At 51.6% G+C, this 23915-nt stretch overlaps 1 protein-coding gene across 4 annotated transcripts in view; it reads right to left on the minus strand.

The window, feature by feature from the left end:
- CPSF1 (cleavage and polyadenylation specific factor 1) overlaps positions 1 to 23915 on the minus strand; it is a 777662-nt gene that overhangs the window by 119381 nt on the left and 634366 nt on the right. For all 4 annotated transcript variants that reach the window (XM_069621953.1, XM_069621950.1, XM_069621951.1 and 1 more), the window contains exon 31: positions 6593 to 6745. In XM_069621953.1, the coding sequence (XP_069478054.1) occupies positions 6593 to 6745 (153 nt within the window). The remainder of the gene's footprint in view (positions 1 to 6592; positions 6746 to 23915) is intronic.

Consider the following 23915-nt stretch of genomic DNA (forward strand, 5'->3'; position numbering starts at 1 on the left):
GCTGACGAGGGTTCCAGACAAGTCCGATCAATGAAAGTCTCGTCTAAACAGGTCCACCCTTGTTCCTCCAAAACTATCAAGGACCACATCGACTCCCTGGCTCCTGCCCTGGCAGACTTTTGCAACCACTCCTTCGCCTCTGGAGTCTTCCGTTCCCCCCTCAAGCACTCCCTTGTGCACCCTCTTCTCAAGAAACCCTCTTCCGACCCCTCCTGCCCGGCTAACTATCGCCCTATCTCCATCACTCCCTTCCTGGGCAAGCTCCTGGAGAAACTGGCCATCTCCCAGCTTAACCTCCATGCTGAATCTGTTGGTAGTCTTCATGACCATCAATCTGGCTTCAGAGCTGCCAGAAGCACGGAAACTGCTCTCCTGAACATCCGTGAAGACCTGCTCTTGAACCTCGACTCCAACACTCCGTGTGTTCTCATTCTGCTCGATCTCTCCTCTGCCTTTGACACTGTCAACCATGCCATCCTGCTCAACCGTCACCGGGAAAACCTGGGTATCACTGGTCAGGCTCTGGCGTGGCTGACCTCTTTCCTTTCAAATCGACCCTCCCAGGTCCAACTGGGGTCCTTCCTCTCTGACATCTTTTTCTCCACCTGTGGTGTCCCCCAGGGATCTAATCTCTCTCCCTGGCTGTTCAACCAGTATCTGGCACTCCTTGCCCACCGCATCGCCGCTCTCTGCCCTAATTTCCAGTGCTATGCGGACGATACCCAGCTCATTTTCAGGCTACGCTCAGCCTCCCCCTCTCCTTCCCTCATCTCTGACTGTCTGTCTGCTATCCAAGAATGGTGTGCCGCCAATGACCTCTGCCTTAATGCCAGTAAGACTGAGATTCTACTCATCGGTACTCCCACTCCCTCCTTCCCTGCAGCTCTCTGGCCTGCCTCCCTTGGCCCCCTCCCTGCTCCTACCTGCAAGGCAAAAAACCTTGGGGTCATCTTCGACTCCACACTCTCCTTCTCTCCTCATATTTCTGACGTCGCCAAGAGGTCACACTACCAGCTGCACCTCCTCAGAGGTATTCTTCCCTTCCTCTCCTTCCCCCAGAAGCTCACTGTCTCCCGAGCCCTGGTTCTCTCGAAGCTGGATTACTGTAACAGCCTCTATCTTAATCTGCCTGCCTCCACTCTCCGCCCTCTGCAACTCATCCAGAACAGAACTGCGAGACTTGTCCTTGGCCTCAAGCCCAGGGATCGTATCTCTCCAGGACTGAAATCTCTACACTGGCTCCCAGTGGCTGCGAGGATAAAGTTCAAAACCCTCTGCATTGTCCACAAGGCCTTCTGGGGCCTGGGTCCTAAATACCTTCAACTCTCTCTTCCCAAATATCTTCCTTCCCGAGCCCTTCGCTCATCCGCCTCCAACTCCCTCAGGGTCAGCCGCTTCTCGAAGCAACGAGCTGGGGGTAGATCTCTCTCCGCGGCAGGGGCCTCCCTCTGGAACAGCCTTCCTGCCTCCCTGAAACTCGAGGAGAACCATCTCCGGTTCCGGAAGCACCTCAAAACCTTCCTCTTTGCTTCTGCTTTCTCTCTCCCTCTCCCCTGCTAAACAGCTAATATTCTTCACTGAAACTGCACTGATCCTGCAACTGGACCTCTCTAAACGGCCTCGGCCCTGGGCCCAGCCACTCTCCACTTGCACTGATGCCCTGGAACCCCTCTGCACTGCGGGACTGTCTCTGTATCCCTACAGCCCCCCCCTTCCCCAGCACTTGTTCTGCACTTACCTTGCACTTGCCACCAGCTGGCCCTATTTATTTATTACTTTACGCCACTTACCTTGTACTGCACTCCCCTTCCCCTTTTCCCCCTCCCCCACCCCTGCACTTGCGCGATCTGAATGACACCTGGCCTAGTAGGATCGTTGTCTGTCTCCCCTTGTTCCTGCCTCGTCGCGCCTTGAAACACCTGTGTATAGGCGCGTTACAAATACCATATCATACCTCTCACTGCAAAAGTGCGTGAAACTTTGGCAACTTGCAGGCCTAGTCAGCTTGTCACCCGCCATATAAGACATGCATTACTCACCGTAATATAATTTCTGATGATTTTATCTGCTTAGATTCACATGCTGCGCATATGGGCCGACATCCAGTGGTAACCGCAGAGCATTGCATCTTGTCTTTCGGGGGTCGAAAGGGGATGTCGGCATACGAGTGTCTGTAACACTCTCCCTATCGTGACGTGTGTAGTACCCAAAATTCCTCACGCGCCGAGGTCCCTCCGATTGTATTTTCTTCTGCCATGTGGGAGCCCAAGGCTTTTGTGAGTGAGTACGTAAAGAGAGAAAGTAGTAAGACGTAAGACGTCTATGTTCCTTCCACCCCGAGTGGGGATGTAGGGTGGGCGCATGTGAATCTAAGCAGATACAATCATCAGAAATGCTATTACGGTGAGTAATGCATGTCTTCTGATGCTTGTTAATCTGCTTAGAATCACATGCTGTGCATAGCCTAGCGAGCAGTACCCGGAGTTGGAGGTGGGTTGTGAGAAGGAACAGTAGAGAAAAGAGGTCTTAATACTGCTTGTCAGATCTAGAATGAGTATCTGGGCAATAGTGTTTTGTAGAGGTGTGAACAGAATTCCAGGTTGCCGCTTTGCAAGTGGACTCTATGGGAACATTTGCAATGACTGCTATGGGAGCCCCAGTGCCCCGAGTAGAGTGTGCTCTAGGCTTGACGGGCAGTTCTCTCTTACCAAGCGTGTAACAGTGCGATGCATTTGACAATTCACCTAGATAGATGATTTAGAGACAGGATCCCCTTCTTTACCAGCTGCCACTGAAACAAAAAATTGTTTTGTTTTCCCAGAGTGGTTTCGTTCTTTCCAGGAAGAACATGACTACCCTGCGCACAACTAGAGTCTGTAGGCTTCTTTCGGCCATGCTAGTGGGATTCTGGAAGAAAGTGGATAGTTAGATCGATTGGTTCACATGGAACTTCGAGATGAATTTAGGCGCAAATATGGGATGAGTGCGCAGAACTACCTCATCTCTGTGGACTGTAACAAAAGGGTCTAGGACAGAAAGGGTCTGTAGCTCGCTAACCCTTCTAATAAAGGCTGTCTTGTAAGAAAGGTCTTTTAGACTTGCCTTGTCCATTGGCTCAAAGGGAGATCCCATGAGTCTGGTTAAAACCACATTAAGATCCCATCCAGGAGCCGAGTGAGAAATGGGGGGATGGATTCTTTTAACCCCTTCCATAAAGGCCTTAATAACCAGTATTTTCCACCATGACACTTTCTGCTGTGACGTGGTGTAGGCTGAGAGCCGCCAGATGAACCTTTAGAGAATTGAAGACAAGTCCTGTGTCTAACAAATGGGTTAGATACAGCACCAATATGTGAGGAGGTCAAAGAGGCAATAGAGATAAAAGACAGCCCCATTCTAACTTTCAGATCCAGCATCCAAAATGTTACATCAGCAGGACAGAACAAAACTACATGTCCCATAAACCACCACGGGAAATGGAGATCAGGTGGGGGAAAAGATAAAATGAACAAAGGGAAGCGATATACATACAGCCCTGTCATGCGGTACAGTGACAGATACCCACATAGCAGTACAGGTTGGGATGGACAAACAGTGCATGGAGCAGGGGGGAGATATGAAGGCAAGCTGGCTGCAGGTGTGGGACAAAATGCATGGAGCAGGGTGGAGGAGTGAAGGCAAACTGGCTGCAGGTGTGGGAAGGAAAGGCGGGTGGAAGGGGAGGAGCAAAGTATGAGTTAAAAGAAGCCACGGGAAACTCATCAGCTGTCTCTCACTACAGCAGCAGCCCTTGCCGGAGACCACAGAGGAGTGGGAGGAATCCCCAGGTGATGTACATTGGGCGTACTAGGAGGCTGAAGGCTCGGCACTGCGGAGATCCTCATCAAGAGGCAGAGCCTCCGCCAGGAGAGGCTCGAAGAGCGGCAGCGCCGGGGGCACTACTGAAGCGGATTCACTGACAAGGAAAGTCTGGCTGTAAACCATTTTCAAAGGACAGTGTTTCCGTAGGTTTACCCTCTCTGTTTGTTTTCCTTTTTTTTTTAAAACCCAATTGGGACAACTGGCAAAGGAATGGAAAGCTAGTGTCCGGGGAAAGGAATTTATGTAACCTGATTAATTTTCTTTCAAAGAGGAGCCAAGCTTAAGAAGACATTCATGCGAACTCTGAATTGGTCCACCTTTCTTCCGAGCAAGCATGGTGAATCACATTTAAGCATGTTTTGTTGTTTATAACGAGAGGCTGTGTGAACATTTAACTCAGCAATAAATCATACCTTGTGAACCCTGCATTCCGACTACAGTCTACTACTTTACACAATATTATGGTGACTGGCTCCTGGTGCATCTTGTGCACTAACTTGTTGAGTAGGGGAGTTGGGGGGGGGCAGGGGGTGAAGCATAGACACATTTTCATGACCATGTTATCCAGAGTCCGTTCCCTTTGGAGCGGTTCTGGGGGTACCTGGAGGCGTAGTCTTGGCATTGGGCATTCTCCCGAGTAGCGAACAGGCCGATCTCTGGGAAGCCCCATTCTGCAAAGACGGAGACAATGTCTTCGTGTAGATGCCATTCGTATTCTTCGGGCAGTGGGAAATACCTGTTGAGCACGTATGCCAGAAGATCGAGTTCCCCTGGAACATGTTGGGACAACAGAAACCTCTTGTGTTTGAGAGCCCATATACAAATGTTTTGGGACAGCTTGGATAGCCCTTGAGAGTGTGTGCCCCCATGTTTGTTCGGGTAATACATGGGTGTGGTGCTGTCAGGACCAGGACTGTCTTCCCATGTAGCTGTGTTTGAAAGGCCTTTAGTGCCTTGAACACCGCTAGCAGTTCTAACAGATTTATATGGTTGGATGCTACCTGTGGGGGCCACACTCCATGCACTGTCTGATGAAGCAGGTGAGCCCCCAACCCCGTGAGAGATGCGTCTGTCGTGAGAGGGGCTTCCACTGCGGGGATACAGTGGAATATTAAGTAACCCATCCAGTATCCTATTGTAAGCTAGTGTGTTCTGTGTCTAGAAAGTTACAAATTGTAAGTAATGTCAATTTCACTTCACTGTTCTTGCAAACAGTTTCAACCAGAGATGTTTTCTAAACATTTGGGAAATCTAAGACTTCCCTGTGCCACTGCACTGAAGGCGCTGTGTGACACCACGTAAAGATGATGCCTATGGAGTTTGTCAGACTCCAAAGTCACAAAACACACAAATTAAAATCACATTATAATTACATGAGAGATAAAAAGTCCTTAAGCCCAGCAAAAGAGCTGGGAGTCTAAGGTAAAAGGGAATTAGCACATTTCTGAGAATTCTCCCCAACAGGAGCCATCTTTTACCATAGCTCCCGGTCGTACCTGGCAGGATCGCTAATGCGTTATCCGCCTTGCCTGTCGCTGAGTCAATGACCTTCTGTCACACGGTGTCCAATTTCTTCCCCTTGCCGTATGGGGGTGGAGGGGAACGAGGTGACGATGGGTTGGATGACTTCTTCCTAGCTGCAGCGTCCACCGATGGTTGTGACCGCAGACATTTGGGTGCAGACTGGCACCGGGGTAGCCTCGACTGGTACCGCCTTTTCGCCTTTGAGAGGGCGGCAGCAACCAGCTTGATGGAAGAGGACGATTTGGCCTGGATCATCCAAGCCTTAACTGGCAGGATTGACACTTTGTCCTGCTTGGCCTTCTCCGGCTTCTTTCGCAGCTTCCCCGGGGTAGCCGGCTTTCTCTTTGATTAAGAGTAGGAGCGATGGCTGGAGATCGAGGCTGATGGCGATTAACGCGCCCTGACCGCCATGAAACACTGCTTGCGTGGCGACTCCGACAGAAGCAGAGTCGCTGTGCTTGGCCTTGACTTGGGCCCCCACGGGTGGAGCACCCTCAAAGGACTTAGAAGGCTGCTCTAGCTGGATGGATCTGGATGAGGCATGCCCCTGTGGACCACACAGGGTTAAGGCCCTGGCTTTGAGTCATGCCGCCAGTCGGACGTGCCAATCCTTCATCGTGCGCTTATAGAAGCCACAGCAGATTTTGCAATATTCTTCCTTGTGCGTTTGGTTAAGACAATACAAGCACTGGGAAAGCTTGTCGTCCATAAAAACATTCTGCAAACCGCAGCTGGTGCAGAGTTTGAAGAGGAAAGCCGATCCTTCTCCTCCCACATGATCCAGTGCGGTGTAGGCCTGATGGCCTTCAGGAAACTTCCAAGAAGAAAACACTTGACGATTTTGTCCTTGAGGGGCGATGAAAGATTCTGAAAAATGGATCCCTGTTAATCGGATGACTAAATGATGGAGCACATGGGCTTGATTGAACAAAAATAGGGTTTTGCTATCCCAAAAAATGCGAAACACAAGGACTCCGAACACTTGAACGTGCAGTAAAAATCAGAAGATGGCTGCCAGAGGAGGGGCTTCGGGAGAGGGCAGTATGACTCAGAGCTCAGTGATTGGTTTATAGGAGAAAGACAGTTTATAAGCAAAAGTGAAACAATTACTTCTTTTATAGGGGAGTAGAGTGGGCAGTCGTGGCAGGTAACTTACAAAGCAATGTAGTTGAGAAGAAACGTTCTTTTCCATTAAAGCCTTACTTACCTTCTGCCCAATGGCTGACACCAAATACCCGTTACAGTGGCATAAGGCGGTCACTGGACCCTTCTGCTCCTTCTCATAGAGAACTTTGAACTTGTTCTTGGTCAGTGGCTGCCCTGGCTCCGGCACCACTTCTATTATGTCCATGATCAGGATCTGAGAAAGATGAAATGAAATAAATGTATCAATAAGCGATAGACAACTGAAAGAGGGGACGCAAGAGAATAACATGTGGAACAGCAGACAGTAAAATTAAGCAGTTGTGGGGAAAAGTGATGTTTGGAGAAATGATTTACCAAAAATGTCTATGTACTCCACTCGCACATATTCCTCATATTGATAGAAATGCATCCACCGCCAGCTGCTCGGAAATGTTTTTAACAGGGGGCTTAGAGCTGTTCGACATGATCTCTCGACTCCCTCGTATTCAGCCGCGCCACTCCGACACTGAACGCAACATTGATCGCTGTACTATGAGGCACTAAACGTTCAACCCAGCCTCCACCCCACCCCTACCCTGGACTCAACCTGCGAGAGAAGAACAAGTTACTTTCTTACCTGGTAACCTTCTTTCGATGGGATGGTCCGACGACGTATTCCATATCTATGACAGGTAATCACCACAGCTGTGCTGCTTCGGAAACTTTTTACGGCGTCTGCGTCGATGCGCCGTCGTCGAGGACCTCCTCCGACGTCCGACGTCATCCGATGTGATAAGTAGGACGCACGACGCCCGTAGCCTCAGTTGTAGTTTTTTCCCCCAGAACGTGTGACATTAGTCAACTGCCAGTCAGACACAAAGCCTTGCGGAACGTAAGCTGCAATCGCAAAAGAAATTCTGCAGCGGGGAAGGCAGGGAGGGAGCGAGCGATATGGAATACGTCGTCGGACCATCCCATCGAAAGAACGTTACCAGGTAAGAAAGTAACTTGTTCTTCGAGGGGATTGGGTCCTCCGACGTATTCCATATCTATGACAGACTCCCAAAGCAGTACCAGAGCAAGGAGGAGGGAAAGAATTTAGAATCAAAATTTAGAATTGCCAATCAAATAGCAGAGCAAAGGACCGCCTTGCCAAAGGCCAGATCCTGTCCTCGGATGGAATCGAGGGAATAGTGACGTACAAATGTATGTACTGAAGCCCAGATGGCTGCATCACAGATGTTGTGAATAGGAACACCCCTCTGCAGGGCAGTCGATGCAGCCATACCCCTGGTAGAATGGGCCCGCAAGCCAGCCGGTGGGTCCTTACCCGCCAAGCGGTAACACTCCGAGATGGCCAAAATAATCCAGCGAGACAAAGTCTGTTTCGTCACAGCTTACCCCAAACGCTTTCCAGCGTAACCAATAGTTGATCGTCCACTCTGACCCGGGACATGCGTGAAACATAAAAGCTTAAAGCTCTCCTAGGATCAAGCCTATGGAGCCTCTCCTCTTCCTTACCAGGATGCGGAGGAGGATAGAATGGCGGAACAACAACCTTCTGGGCCAAATGAAATTCCGTCACTACCTTCGGGAGAAAAGAAGGACGAACTCTAAGGACAACCCTGTCCTTGTGAAATACAGTGAAGGGTGGTTTAACTGAAAGTGCCTGTAACTCACTCACTCTGCGAGCGGAAGTAACCGCAACTAAAAACACAGTTTTCAGAGTTAACAGCCTCAAAGGGCAAGAATGTAAAGGCTCAAACGGAGCATCCATAAGAAACTTAAGAACAAGGTTTAAATCCCAACCGGGCACCAGGAAAGGTGACGGAGGGAACACATTAGTGAGCCCTTTCAGAAACTGTGAAATTAAAGGGATTTTTGAGTAAGAACACTCTTCAGACGAGCGCTTAAAGATGGACAGCGCCGCCAGGTAACCTTTAATGGTACCCACTTGCAAGCCCTTGTGGGCCAAAGAAAGTAAAAAGGACAGAACCATGGGGATGCCACATGCAAAAGGATCCACATTCTGAACTCTGCACCAGTCGCAGAATTTACGCCAACGGTACAGAGACTTTGTTGCTGGCCTTCGGGACGAAAGCAACACCTCCATCACATCTTCAGGGAGGTCCCAATCCTTATACCTCAACCTTTCAGAAGCCAAGCGGGAAGGTTGAGGGATCTGACCTCTGGATGGAGAACCTGACCCCCCTCCCGTGAGAGCAGATCGTCTTGGTAGGGAAGACGTGGAGGGCAGATGGACAAGTCGAGAAGGTCCGGGTACCACGTCCTCCCAGCCCACGCCGGAGCAATGAGGATCATCCGGGAACCGAACTTCCGTTACCTCTGCAGCACTTGCGGGATGACGGGGACTGGAGGAAACGCGAACAGCAGCGGGAATGACCACTCCACCACGAACGCGTCTCCTAAGGCTCCTTTTGGAGGAAATTCCCGCGAGCAAAACCTTTCGCACTTCCGGTTGACACTGGAGGCGAAGCGATCCACTTCAGGAGTCCCCCAAAGGGCAAAGATCTCCAGGAGAATCTCCTGAGCCAACTCCCACTCGTGAGAGATCGTGCTCTGCCTGCTCAGAGCGTCCGCCGTCACGTTGTTGTCTCCGGCCAGATGAACTGCCGAGATCGAAACTTCCTGCTGGATGGCCCAGAACTCGAGCTGCATCGCCTCCCTGCACAGAGGAAGTGACCCTGCCCCCCCCTTTTTGTTGAGGTAGTGCATGGCCACTGTGTTGTCCGTCAGGATCAGGACACTCTTTCCTCGCACAGTCGGCAGAAAAGCCTTCACGGCTAGCCTGACGGCCCTCAGCTCCAACAGATTGATATGGAATCTGGACTCCGACGGAGACCAACGACCGCTGACTGTCAGCCCGTTGGCATGAGCTCCCCATCCCGTGAGGGATGCATCCATCACGATTGTCACCTCCGGCCAGGGAAGCCAAAATGGAGCCCCCTTCATCAAGTTGCCTTCGACGGCCCACCACAGAAGGTCCCGGGCGACCGAGGGCGGCACCTGAACCGGGTCCGACATCCTGCCGGAGGACTGCGACCATTGCATCTTGAGTACCCACTGCAAAGATCTCATACGCAGGCGAGCCTCTGGCACCAGAAGAATGCAGGATGCCATGAGGCCGAGCAACCTCAAGAACTCGAACGCTGGGAGCGTCTGGGCATGCTGAAACTTGTGCACCATCTGCTGAATGTGAAGAGCCCTCACCTGGGGAGGAAAACACTGCCCCAGGGAAGTGTCGAGCCCTGCTCCGATGTACTGGAGCCACTGTGTTGGTGTCAAATGGGACTTCTTTAAATTGAGGGAGAAGCCCAGCCTGTGAAGGGAGTGGCAGGTGATGGACAGATGATCCAGGACCTGCTCGGGAGAGCTCCCCCTGATCAACCAATCGTCCAGGTAGGGGTAGACGTGAATCCCCCCTTGCCTGAGATGCGCTGCCACCACCACGAGCTTGGTGAAAACCCTCGGGCGGAGGTCAATCCGAACGGCAGGACCCGAAACTGAAAGTGCGAGTCGCCAACCGCGAACCTTAGGTACTTCTTGTGCTTGGGATAGATCGGCACATGGAAGTAAGCATCCTTGAGGTCGAGAGACGCCAACCAGTCCTGAAGCTGAAGGGCCTGGAGGACGAGGGAGAGTAACCATCTTGAACTTGTCCTTCCTTAGGAGTTTGTTCAAACTGCGCAAGTCCATGATGGGTCTCAATCCCCCGTCTTTCTTCGAAATCAAAAAATAAGGGGAATACCATCCCTTGTTCCTCTCCGCTACAGGCACCAGTTCTATGGCGCCTTTCTCCAGCAGGGCTTGAATTTCCTGCGCAAGGAGCGGATCCGGACTCTGCAAAGAGAGGTTCCCCGGTGGATTGTCGCGAGGCCTGTGCCGAAAGGGAAGACAGTAGCCGTGGGTTATGATCTCCAGAACCCACACATCTGAAGTAATGGCACGCCACTCTACAAGATGCTGCGCCAGCCTTCCCCCAACCAGCGAACCATGGGGCATGGCCTCATGACTGAGTGGTAGCGGCTGCGGCGTTACCTGAGGGCAAAGAGGCAACTGCCCGAGCGGCCTTGGCACCACGGGTACCCTGTCGTCCACCTCTGGTACCCCTGCGTTGGCCTCTTTGACTGCCAGCTCCTCTCGCTTTACTGAAAGACGAGTAATAGTGAAAGGAACCACCCCTCCATTGCTGTCCCCTAGGACGAAAAGGCGGAGGTTGGCGAACTGCAGTGCCCAACGACTTCGCTGCAACTTTTGAGGTCTGCAACCTCTCAAGGCTCTCGTCAGCCTTGCTGCCAAAAAGGTGTTCACCGTCAAAGGGCATGTTGAGGAGCCAGGACTGCACATCAGGAGCAAACCCCGACTTCCGCAACCACGCAAACCTGCGTATCACGGTGCTCGCCGCCATGGACCTGCTGACGCATTCAGCCAAGTCCAAACCCGACTGAACGGACTCACACATGGCATCCTTACCATACTGGACCATAGCAAGGAAACCATCCCGTTCGTCCCCTCCGGGAATATGTTCAGCCGCTAACGCAACACAGTTCCACAGAGTGTGAGTGAAACGAGACAAGGCACAAATGGAGTTGGCCGCCTGAAGCGCCATACCACCAGAAGAAAACACTTTCTTCGCCCAGCCATAAAACGTTTGTCGTTCCTATCAGGAGGGATGGTAGGGTACGACGCCTGTTTTGCCGGGGCCGGGGCCGCCTGCACCACCAAACTCTCCAGAGTGGGGTGCCTGGTCAAGTAGCAGGGGTTGCTACTGGCTGGACGGTATTTTCGCGACAAGGACCTGCCCACCGCCGGGAGACTCTCCGGAGCAGTCCAAGTCGCCGTCACCCTTCTCTGTAAAGCCATATGGAACGGCAGTACCGGGTCAGTTGGGGGACCAACATCAAGGATGTCCGTGAGATCATCCTGCACAAATTCCCCCGGGGGAGCAGACCATCCCAAGCCAGAAACCCTAGCCATAAGGCGTCGGTACGAGGAATCGGCATGAGAGCCAGGCTCAGGCCGACAAAACTCCACCTCCAGAGAGGTGTCCAGTCCACTGGCATCATGCAGTGACTGCCTCAAATCGTCAAACTGACTATGGCCCGAGACAATTTCATCTGGAACCTGACTAGGAACCAGGCCATCAGAATCCTCATCCGCCTCTGAAATATATTCCAGGTGGCGAAAAGAAGGCACCCGAGGGTGCTTGCTCTTAACCAGAGCCTTCCTAGGGGGTTCCCCCGTGCCACGGGGTACCTCCGACACGAAAGGCGTCGAGCGAATCGGCGCCGGCGTCGAGAGAACAGGCATCGGCGCCGAGAGGATCGGCGTCGACGAAATCGGCGTCGACCTCAGATTCAGCGCCGCCAGCATCGGCGGCGTCGACACAGTCCTCGAAGCCGGAGCTCCGAGCGTGTTCTTAGACGACCTGAGCGTCGACGACTTCCTCGGAGCCTCGAGAAAGCCTGTCGACGCCCTCGACGCCTCAGACGTCGATGTCTTCCTGGAAGACATCACAGGTGCACACGGTCTCGAACGCGTCGAGGACCGGGACCTGGAACGGGTACGTCGAGAACGAGTCCCCTTGTCCGAACGGGACCTCTCCCGTGACTCGTGCCGACCACTCTTGCGAGCGGTGTCTCACGACCTCTCACGACCGACCCCACTCGGGGGCGCGGACGGCTTAGTACCCTGCGACTCGAGAATCGCCAGCATTTTCTTCCCGAAGGAAGCCCATTCCTCCGGCGTCGCACGGCTGGTGACGTAAGCGACGTGCCGGGCAGAGTCAACCGAAGAGGACCTGGAAGACAACCGGTGTCGGCGCTTCCGAGAATGCCTCGAAGAGGCTGAGGAGTGGCGAGACCGACTCCTAGAAGGAGACCCACGAGACTTCCGACGATGACGCGGAGAGTCTCCTCTCGAATCATCCGTCGAAAGCCCCGCAGACTTCGACTTCCGGGGCTTAGACACCCGACCTACCGACAACAACTTCTTACGTTCACGTAAGGCTTTGGACGTGAGCGACTGGCAGTCGATACAGTCATCCGTGTCGTGGGCCTCCCCGAGGCACCAGAGGCAGGCGTCGTGCGAGTCCGTCACCGACATCTTGGACCCACACTCCCCGCACTTCTTGAAGCCCGGATGCGGGGTCGAAGACGAAGTAGAAGACATCTTCACACGAAGGATTTTCACAAAAACGAACAGGTTCGAAGAACCGAGAATAACAGAACTCCAAAGAGTCAAGGCGTTAACCGAGATTCACGAAGCAACACGCTCGCGGAAAAAACGGAACTGAGTGGGCGTTGTGCGTCCTACTTATCACATCGGATGACATCGGAGGTGGTCCTCGATGACGGCGCATCGACGCAGAAAAAAGTTTCCGAAGCAGCACAGCTGTGGTGATAACAGGTCATAGATATGGAATACGTCGGAGGACCCAATCCCCTCGAAAAGAAATGCACTAAACGGAAGAGGCCAATACAAAATGAATACCGCAATTTAAACAATAACTATTTTAAGTGCGGGGAACGAGAACGAGGCACTAAAAAGCGCTCAAATGTATTTATTTTTTAGGTAATACATTAACAGTCAAACTTAGAATTTTGGGAGAGGGGGTTGGGGGGGTGAAGAAGTCTTCTGCACATAGATGCTTGACAACCAATCCGCAGATGAGATGTCGTGAACTTCCAATCCGGGTAGGTGTTGGGTAAGAATTAGTGCAGTCCCATTGGTGAGGACCAGACAATACTTATGTGCTTGGTATTAGGTAACCCACCTTTTAATATAGGCCTGTACTACACAAGTTGGTAGTTTGACTGAGCAGCCAGGCTTATTTTAAGAGGGGTAATGTGAGCTGCAGATCAGTACAATTGAAATCAGTAAATACAAGTATCCAAGTAACACCCACTTAAAGTTATATATACATATTTTTTTTATAATATACACAAGGTTTCTTTAAAAAGCTTTATCATCTAGGCTTTATCTACTAGTAACATTCAATCAAACTTAGGATTCAGTTTATCAAAGACAATAAAAGTTAAAGATTTTTCTTATGCTAACATGTTCCAGCACACAGAGTGACTTCAGTAAAGGTCAATATTGCGTGAGACACAAATCCTTTCGAAAATGTATCCAGTGAACATTTTCCTACAAATTGCGGCGGACGAGGCAGCTGAAGCTTCACGGTACCGGCAGACCCCTGAGGGATGTAAGAGCACCCGTTAATAACAGAGCAAACCCGCTCTGTAATACTGACTGGCTGCCTGGGCGAGAAGGGCTTGCGAGGCCGGCCACTCCTCCCCAACCGACGGCAGGCTGGTTGTAATCCGGAACACCAGCAAAAGACGTGTACTACCCCAGAGAGGGGCCACGGACGTGGAAGAGCAGACCGGCAGACCCAAAGAAAGGAGAGATCGTACACAGACAGGAGCAGGGGTACCCAGAGCGGCCCGCAGGCACCAGTTGCAAGTAGGACGAGATCATCCTCGAGCGGGTGCGGGCTAACCCTCCCCGGCGGCCGCCATGTGGGAGTGGCTGGCCGGTCGGGTTGAGCGTGGGCTCCCCCTCCCACTCACCCAAAACGACCCGACAGGTACGTGGGGCGGGCACAGACCCTCCGACAAGGGGGACGCGCAGAATCAGAGCCCACTAAAATAAACATAAGAACATTACGAGGAGCTGCAGCCGGGGCAGGGGAGGCTACATTAGGAGAGAAGTTGGTGCTGAGACCAAACAACACCACCACAGACCCTCCACCCCCGCACCATATCTGACATTATATACCCTAGGGTGCAGAAGGAAGCCCTGCAACATACAAAAGCAGGTGGTTAGCCAAGGAGCCAGCATACTTGGAGAAGAGGTGCATGCCACTACTGCTCGCGGGGCCAGTTTCCCCTACCCCGCCGACAGCGAGCTTGCTGTGATCCGGAACGAGGGTACCCAAAGCAGCCGACAGGCACCAGGTGTACGAAGGACGTGAATATCCGCGAGTGGGTGCGGGGTAACCCTCCCCAGCAGCCGCCGTGTACGAGCGGCTGGCCGGCCGGGTCGAGGGTGGGCCTCCCGCTCTTCCAAAACAAACAGAGGCACGTATGGTGAGCGCAGGCTCACCGGCATGAGAGACGCAGAATCAGAGCCCATTAATATAAACATAAAAAACCTACGAGGGGTGGTAGCCGGAGAGGCTACGTTATGGAAGAAGGTGGTGTCTTAATAGCAACAGCGGATCTCCCCCCCCGCCCACCTTTAATCTATATATACACCCCAGGGAGCAGAAGGAAGCCCTGCAGCATATTATAGCAGGAGGTAAACCAAGGTGCCAGCACACAAGGACGTGAGGTGCAAGATGCTACAGCGGACTGCAACACAGAAAATAAGAGCCCCTCAACACGATAGAGAGAGACGCTGGACTAAGAATAGCTCCTAACACAGGCTGGAAGAATTACACCAGGACACGGCTTAGGAGAGGTGCCCGTATACGCACATAAGCCACACAGCCCAGAGGCAATAAACATAATAGAAAGGGACCCATGGATGCATTTACCAACGTCAATATGTGAGACCAAAATGACGGAGCGTCACGGGCCGCCACTCCAGAACAGCACAGCCCTAGAGGGGGGGTGGGGGGGGGGGTAGTGTCACCGGACCCCTATATGGTGGCACTGCAAACAGGATTCGCCGCAGTAAACACTAAACTGGACGAGATTGGTAGTACCATTTCGTCCATCAAAGCAGATCTCCATCAGATAAACGCACAAGTACTGGAAACAAAACCGCATAAGCACCGTTGAGGACTCTGTAATCAACCACGGCAAGGATATGGAAACCATTAAGAACATACTTGCAACAGTTTGTAAAACAATTGCAATCTCCTAACGGGAGGCAGGTAAACTTTTATCCCAGCAATAATAGTGTCCACAATTATAATCTATGAGGGAACAAGTACTACCTAAGTCAGCAGGTTCAGAGGAGTGCCTTCAGGGAACCAGGACAGCCAAAGTCAATGGATAAAGTCAATAGTCCTGAAGCACGTCTTCTTAAAGTCTTGAACAAGTTAGTAAATTCAGCAGAAATCACTAACTCAAGTGAGCTACTTTGTAGAGAGCACAAACTGTTAGGCCAGTGCAAGTGAGTTGGGATCAACTACAAAGTGTCACAAATGCACTTCCCAAGGTAAAAAGCACAATTTATGACTAAAAGGTGAATACCCCAAGCCCCACAGTACCTCCGATTTGAAGAAAAATGTTCCAGCTTGATTCCTCCATGCTACAGCTTGGCAGATCCTTGTTCCTGGACTTTGGTCGTGGCGACGAAAGGGCAGACTTCTGGCGGGCTCCTGTGGCAGTACTCAGGCGATGAACTCCCCAGAAATGTATTTCCTTTGTTTCAGCGGCACTTCAGTGTTTTGGCACCTTTTTCTCAAAACCAATGAAGAACGAAAACCTCTGGTCGGAAGTTGCTTGTTCACTCGGTCCTGGACTCTGGTGAGAGGACTCTTGATCAAGATTTCAAGCTTCTGTATGGTCCTCTGGATGCCTATGAAGATTTGGACAGATTCGGACTTCGCAAGATGATGCACTCATCAGTGGTCACAGGATCCCTGGCATTGGGCTTCTGCAGCTGTGGTGAGGCACAGCAAGTCAAGGGTTGCGCCAAACTGAAGCTCGTCTTGAGGCTAGTTGGTCCCAGCGGCCTAAGGGAGGAAGTTGTTCCGTTCGAGTTTTCCCAGTTGTTAGGCAAGAATTGATGTAGTAACCCTGTGGGGAACTACACAACACTGATACGCTTGGTATTAGGCAACCCAGCTTTTGGTACAGGCCTGTACTACACAGGTTGGTAGTGTGACTGAGTCGCCATGCTTATCTCAAGAGGGGTATATGTGTGCTGTAGCAATGAAATCCACAAATACAAGTAGTCAAGTAACACTTCCATTCAAGGTCTTTGTGATAAATAATGATTTAACAGTAGTTTTTAAATAAGCATTCATTAAAAAGGGCAATATATGTAGCAAACAAATACACTTTAAAGTACTTTTCCAGAATCAACACAAAGCTAGTAGATGCTTTTTAGAGATGCTTCTTACACACTTCCTACAGTGTGACTTCCTAAGGTGATTTCACTAACTAGGACAGTACTGGCATTTATTTATCACTAGTACACATTGTAGATTCTGAAGTTGGTAGAAAGGAAAGGTTAAGGGAAGGAAAAGGGTTAAACTGGTCATCAGAGCATGTGAGCACTTTAAATCTTCCAATAAACCTTTCCCACCAATAATAGTTACAAACCAAGTTATCACGTGTGAGTGACAGTAAGTATCAAAGTATCAAAGTCAAATGAACTAGAAGAGTCTGCAGGGAGCCAGGACAGCCAGAGTCAATTGGAGCACTTCTTAGATGACAGTCTTGCACAAGGTTAGAGAGTTTGTTGAAGAAAAATCACTGTAGGGTCACAAGCTGTTACACTTGTAAAGGGTAGAGCAGAAATCCACTCTAGCAAAGTAGCTACTGCAAGTCTCAACTGAGAAGGGCAAAGCTAAAGACACTGAGGTAAGTACCCCAAGTCAGAACAGTACCTTTGGTTAGAAGAGTGGTCCAGCTGGTTTCTGTCTGTTTGCAGCGATGCGGTTCCTGGGTCTCAGTCGTTGGGACAAGAGGGAGGATGTCTGGAGGACTCCCGCGGCAGCAATTCAGAGGTAGCTGCAGGTTCTTTTCAGGTCAGCGGCAGTTTGCGGTTTCACAGCGCGGTAAACCGCACCACCGCGGATCTTGGCTACCGGTTGGGCTTCCTTCAGTCCTGCACGCTGGTGAGGGGACTCTAGCTCTGGTCGTCCTGCTTCTGTAGGGTCCTGGGGAGAGACCTGAAGCTTTTGGCCAGATCAAAGACATTGCAAACGACTACAGATTTCTTGACCCCTGGCACTCGGTTCCTGCAGCAGTAAACAATAACAGCCAGTCGGGGTAGGTGGTCCACTGGAGTTCGTCTCGGGGCTAGTTGGTCCCACTAACCCAAGGGAAGAAGTCGTCCCTTCCGGAGCTTCCCTTGTCGATTAGAAAGTTTCAGCACAGCAGCAGGGCATCACCGGGCAGTTCAAAGGTCCAGGAGGATGCAGCAAGCCCTGTTCACGATTTCTTAGTCAGGTTTTTCTTCCCATTGGTCGACTGTCTTCAGTCCCAAAACCCTTGCCTTTTAAGCAGTTGAGGCCAAACGGAAGGACCTTGTATTGGAAGTGGTAGCCCATGATTCTGAACCGTAGGAAAGAACAATGGGGCTGCCAAATTGGGACGTGTAAGTATGCGCCCTTCAGGTTTAGGGAGCTCATCCATCTCCCTTGTCCAACGTCTCCGCTATAAAAGCTGGCGTATGTTAGGCAGAATCCTGTGCAGTTCCCTTAGGGAGCACTACACAAGATTAGGACTACAGGTGAGAGCAATAAATCCCCTTTGGTATCAGTCTGTACCACAAAGATTTCGTTGGTAGCTGTGGCTGAGCAGTCAGACTTATCTCAAGAGGGAGATGAGCAGTATTCAGGGTTTACACAATAGGCCCACTAGACTATGGAACAAGGAACCATTGACCAAAGCTTTGTATTTAAAAAGTAGATGAACAAGTTACTCTCTTAGCTGGTAACGTTCTTTCGATGGGATGGTCCGACAACTTATTCCATATCTATGACAGTAATCACCACAGCTGTGCTGCTTTGGAAAATCTTACGGCGTCTGCGTCGATACGCTGCCCTCGAGGACCTCCTCCGACAGCCGACATCACTGGATGTTATAAGTAGGACGCACGACGCCCGTAGCCTCAGTTGGAGTTTTTTCCCCAGAACGTGTGGCACCAGTCTTCTGCCAGTCTGACCACACAAAGCCTTGCGGAAACGTAAGCTGCAATCGCATCAGAAATTCTGTAGCGGGGAAGGCAGGGAGGGAGCAATATGGAATACGTCGTCGGCCCATCCCATCGAAAGAACGTTACCAGGTGAGAGTAACTTGTTCTTCGAGGGGATTGGGTCCGCGGACGTATTCCATATCTATGACAGCCTCCCAAAGCAGTACCAATGCAAGGAGGTAGGAAAAGAATTTAGCAAAAGAAATTTAGAATGACCAATAAAATTGCGGAGCAAAGGACCGCCTTGCCAAAGGCCAGATCCTGCCCACGGATGGAATCGAGGGAGTAGTGACGTACAAAAGTATGGACCGAAGCCCAGGTGGGTGCGTCACAGTTGTTACGGATAGGATCACCCCTCTGTAGGGCCGTAGAGGCAGCCATACCCCTGGTAGAATGGGCCCGCAAGCCGACCGGTGGGTCCTTACCCGCCAAGCGGTAACACTCAGAAATAGCCAGAATAATCCATCGCCCACTCTGGCCTGGGACATGCACGAAATATAAAAGCTTAAAGCTCTCCTAGGATCGAGCCTATGGAGCCTCTCCTCTTCCTTACCAGGATGTGGAGGAGGATGATGATGATGATGAAATGCTGGAAGAACAACCTTCTGACCTATATTAACTTCCCACACCACCTTCGGAAGAAAGGAAGGACAACCCTGTCCTTATGAAATACAGTGAAGGGTGGCTTAACTGAAAGTGCCTGTAACTCGCTCACTCTGCGAGCGCAAGTGACCGCAACCAAAAATACAGTTTTAAGAGTTAACAGTCTCAAAGGGCAAGAATGCAAAGGCTCAAACAGAGCACCAATCAGAAACTTGAGGACAAGGTTCAAATCCCAACCGGGCACCTGGAAAGGTGACAGAGGGAACACATTAGTGAGCCCTTTTAGAAACTGAGAAATTAAAAGGAATTTTAAAATAAGAACACTCTTCAAACGAGCGCTTAAATATGGACAGCGCCGCCAGGTAACCTTTAACCGTACCCACTTGCAAGCCCCTGTGGGCTAAAGAAAGCAAAAAAGACAGAACCACAGGAATGTCAGATGCAAAACGAATCCCATTCTTAACCCTGCACCAGTCGCAGAACTTTCGCCAACGGCAAGGGTACAGGGACTTAGTTGCAGGCCTTCTGGCCGAAAGCAACACCTCCATCACGTGTTCAGGGAGGTCCCAATCCTTATACCTCAACCTTTCAGAAACCAAGCGTGAAGGTTGAGGGATCTGACCTCTGAATGGAGAACCTGACCCCTCCCCCCCTCCCATGAGAGCAGATCGTCTCGGTAGGGAAGACAACGTGGAGGGCTGATGGAGCAGTCGAGAAGGTCCGGGTACCACGTCCTCCGGGCCCACGCCGAATCAATGAGGATCATCCAGGAACCGAACATTCGTAACCTCCGCAGCACGTGTGGGATGATGGGGACTGGAGGAAACACGTACAGCAGTGGGAAAGACCACTCCACCACAAACGCATCTCCTAAGGCTCCTTTTGAAGGAATTTCCCACGAGCAGAACCTCACACTTCTGGATGACACTGGAGGCGAAGAGATCCACTTCAGGGGTCCCCAAAGGGCAAAGATCTCCAGCAGAATCTCCTGAGCCAATTCACACTCGTGAGAGATCACGCTCTGCCTGCTCAGAGCATCCGCCGTCTCGTTTTCGTCTCCGGCAGATGAACTGCCGAGATCGAAACTTCCTGCTGGATTGCCCAGAACCAGAGCTGCATCGCCTCCCTGCACAGAGGAAGTGACCCTGCCCCACCCTCCTATTTGTTGAGGTAGTGCATGGCCACTGTGTTGTCCGTCAGGATCAGGACATTCTTTCCTCGCACAGGCGGCAGAAAAGCCTTCAGGGCAAGCCTGACGGCCCTCATATCCAACAGATTGATAGGAGACCAACGACCGCTGACTGTCAACTCGTTGGCATGAGCTCCCCATCCCGTGAGGGATGCGTCCGTCACGATTGTCACCTCCGGCCAGGGTAGCCAAAAAGGAGCCCCCTTCATCAGATTGCCTTCGACGGCCCACCACAGAAGGTCCTGGGCGACCGAGGACGGCACCTGAACAGGGTCCGACATCCTGCCGGAGGACTGAGACCACTGGAGCTTGAGTGCCCATTGCAAAGATCTCATCCGCAACCTGGCCTCTGGCACCAGAAGAATGCAGGATGCCATGAGGCCGAGCAATCTCAAGAACTCGAATGCTGGGAGACTCTGGGCAAGCTGAAACTTGTGCACCATCTGCTGAATGTGATGAGCCCTCCCCTGGGGAGGAAAACACTGCCCCAGGGATGTGTCCAGCACTGCTCCGATGTACTGGAGCCTCTGAGTTGGTGTCAAATGGGACTTCTTTAAATTGAGGGAGAAGCCCAGCCTGTGGAGGGAGTGGCAGGTGACGACAGATGATCCAGGACTTGCTCGGTAGAGCGCGCCCAGATCAACCAATCGTCCAGGTAGGGGTAGACGTGAATCCCCCCTTTCCTGAGATGCACTGCCACCACTACCATGAGCTTGGTGAAGACCCTCGGGGCGGAGGTCAATCCGAACGGCAGGACCCGAAACTGAAAGTGCGAGTCGCCAACATCGAACCTCAGGTACTTCTTGTGCCTGGGATGGATCAGCACATGGAAGTAAGCGTCCTTGAGGTCGAGAGACACCAACCAGTCATGAAGTTAAACCTAGAGGACTTGAGAGAAAGTAACCATCTTGAACTTGTCCTTCCTGAGGAGTTTGTTCAACCCGCGCAAGTCCATGATGGGTCTCAATCCCCAGTCTTTCTTGGAAATCAAAAAATAAGGGGAATACCATCCCTTGTTCCTCTCCGCTACAGGTACCAGTTCTATGGCTCCTTTCTCCAGCAGGGATTGAATCTCCTGCGCAAGGAGCGGATCCGGACTCTTCAAAGAGAGATTCCCCGGTGGAGTGTCGTGAGGCCTCTGCCGGAAAGAAAGACAGTAGCCGTGGGCTATGATCTCCAGAACCCACACATCTGAAGTAATGGCACGCCACTCTACAAGATGCTGCGCCAGCCTTCCCCCCAACCGGCGAACCATGGGACATGGCCTCATGACTGAGGCGTTGCCTGAGGGCAAAGAGGCAATTGCCCGAGCGTCCTTGGCACCTCGAGTACCTTGTTTTCCACCTCTGGCACTCCTACGGTGGCCCCTTTGACTGGCAGCTCCTCTCGCTTTACCAAAGGATGAGTAATAACGAAAAGGACCCTCCCCTCCATTGTTGTCCCCTAGGACGAAAAGGCGGTGGTTGTCGAACTGCAGCACCCAACGACTTTGCTGCAGCTTTGGAGGTCTGCAACCTCTCAAGGCTTTTGTCAGCCTTGCTGCCAAAAAGATGTTCACCGTCAAATGGCATGTTGAGGAGCCGGGCCTGCACATCAGGAGCAAACCCCGACTTCCACAACCACGCAAACCTGCGTATTACAGTGCTCGCCGTCATGGACCGGCTGACGCAATCTGCCATGTCCAAACCAGACTGAACGGCCTCAGACATGGCATCCTTGCCATCCTGAACCATAGCAAGGAAACCATCCCGTTCGTCCCCTTCGGGAATATGTTCAGCCGCTAAGGAAACAGTTCCACAGAGTGTGTGTGAAACGTGACAAGGCACATACGGGGTTGGCCGCCTGAAGCGCCATACCCCCTGAAGAAAACACTTTCTTCGCCCAGCCATCAAAACGCTTGTCGTCCCTATCAGGAGGGATGGTAGGATATGACGCCTCTTTGCCGGGGCCCCAGCCGCCTGCACCACCAAACTCTCCGGAGTGGGGTGCTTGGTCAAGTAGCAGGGGTCGCTACTGGCTGGGCAGTATTTTCGCGGCAAAGACTTGCCCACTGCCGGGAGACTCTCCGGAGCAGTCCAAGCCGCCGCCACCCTCCTCTGTAGAGCCATATGGAACGGCAGTACCGGGTCAGTTGGTGGACCTTGGTCGAGGATATCCTTAAGGTCACCCTGAAGAAAATCTCCTGGGGGAGCAGACCACTCCAATTACTCAGTGACCCTAGACATAAGGCGCCGGTACGAGGAGTCGGTATGAGTGCCAGGCTCAGGCCTACAAAACTCCACCTCCGGAGAGGTGTCCAGACCACTGGCGTCGTGCAGGGACTGATGCAGGTCCTCAATTTGGCTATGGCCCGAGGTTGCACACTGCACGCCGCTGTTACTCGCAGCAGAGTACACGTCTGCCTTTGATTCTAGATTCTTTGTCCTGCCTGGCCATACACTTCTCGTGAGTTAACCCCCTTCTATTTCTCTCTTGTACATGGTTGTTTATCCTCCACACTATTTTACTTATTGTTTTTTTCTTTCTATTTGCAGATTACAACTGACCTGAACCCTCACCTGTTTTTGGTATGTGACTTTACATTTTTATGCTTATACTTTTACTTCTGTGATTCATGGTATGTAACTACATGTTGTGTTATACTCTATATCATATGTTTTATTTATGTTTTATCAGATTAGACTTGCCCTGATGAAGGAGCTGCATGATCTGAAATGCATTGGTATATGAGGTCTATTCAAAAATATGAGAAGTGGCAGTTGCATCCTCACTAACACATGATTGTTGATTTCCTTTGATATTTTTTGAAATTGGTCTTTGATAAACATACGTCTCTTACCAGAACTTTGAATCCAATGGTCTCTTTAACTGATATACCGGAAGAAGTGAACTTACACTGTTATCATACAACCTGTTTAGAACTACACCACCCGAGTCGGGTTTAAACAGAGAGCGGCTGTCTGACTAGGTTTTTTTTATCTAGTCTTTTTGCTTCCATGGCCCAAGAGAATCGGGAACCATGCCATCATCAGAACCCTCATCCACCTCCGAAATGGATTCAAGATGGCAGTAAGAGGGCACAGAATGGGGAACAAAGCCATGCTTGACCTTGGCCAGAGCCTTTTCTAGGGGGTTCCAGGTGCTCCGGGGTACCCCTGGGGAAACAGCCTCAAAAGGCGTCGAGTGAATCGGCATCAACGGCGAACGCGGCGCTGACAGCATCGACACAGGCCTCGAGGGCGAAGTCCCGAGCGTGTCCCTCGACAGCCTGGGTGCCGATGACTTCTTCGGAGGCGGAGCCTCGAAAGAGTCCGTCGACGACCTCGGCGCCACAGGCGTCGACGTCTTCCTCGAAGACACCACAGGTGCACACGGACTCGAGCGCGTCGAGGACCGGGACTTGAAACGGGCATGACGAGAACGATTCCCATGCTTGGTGGGATAAGCGATCCGCCGATGGGCGGAGTCCTCGGATGAGGACGGGGAAGGCAACCGATGACAGCGCTTCCGGGAGTGCCTCGAAGAGGCAGGACCTACTCTGGGACCGAGACCCAATGGACTTCAGACGACGATGCGGAGTCTCGCCCCTCGAATCGTCCTTCGAAAGACCCGCAGACCTAGACTTCCGTGGCTTGGACACCTTACCTACCGACAGTTTCTTCTTGCACTCCAGCAAGGCTTTGGACGTAAGCGACTGGCAGTCGACACA

Source organism: Ambystoma mexicanum, chromosome 5q, assembly GCF_040938575.1.
Source record: "Ambystoma mexicanum isolate Mex_15411 chromosome 5q, UKY_AmexF1_1, whole genome shotgun sequence".
In the NCBI taxonomy this organism is placed as follows: Eukaryota; Metazoa; Chordata; class Amphibia; order Caudata; family Ambystomatidae; genus Ambystoma; species Ambystoma mexicanum.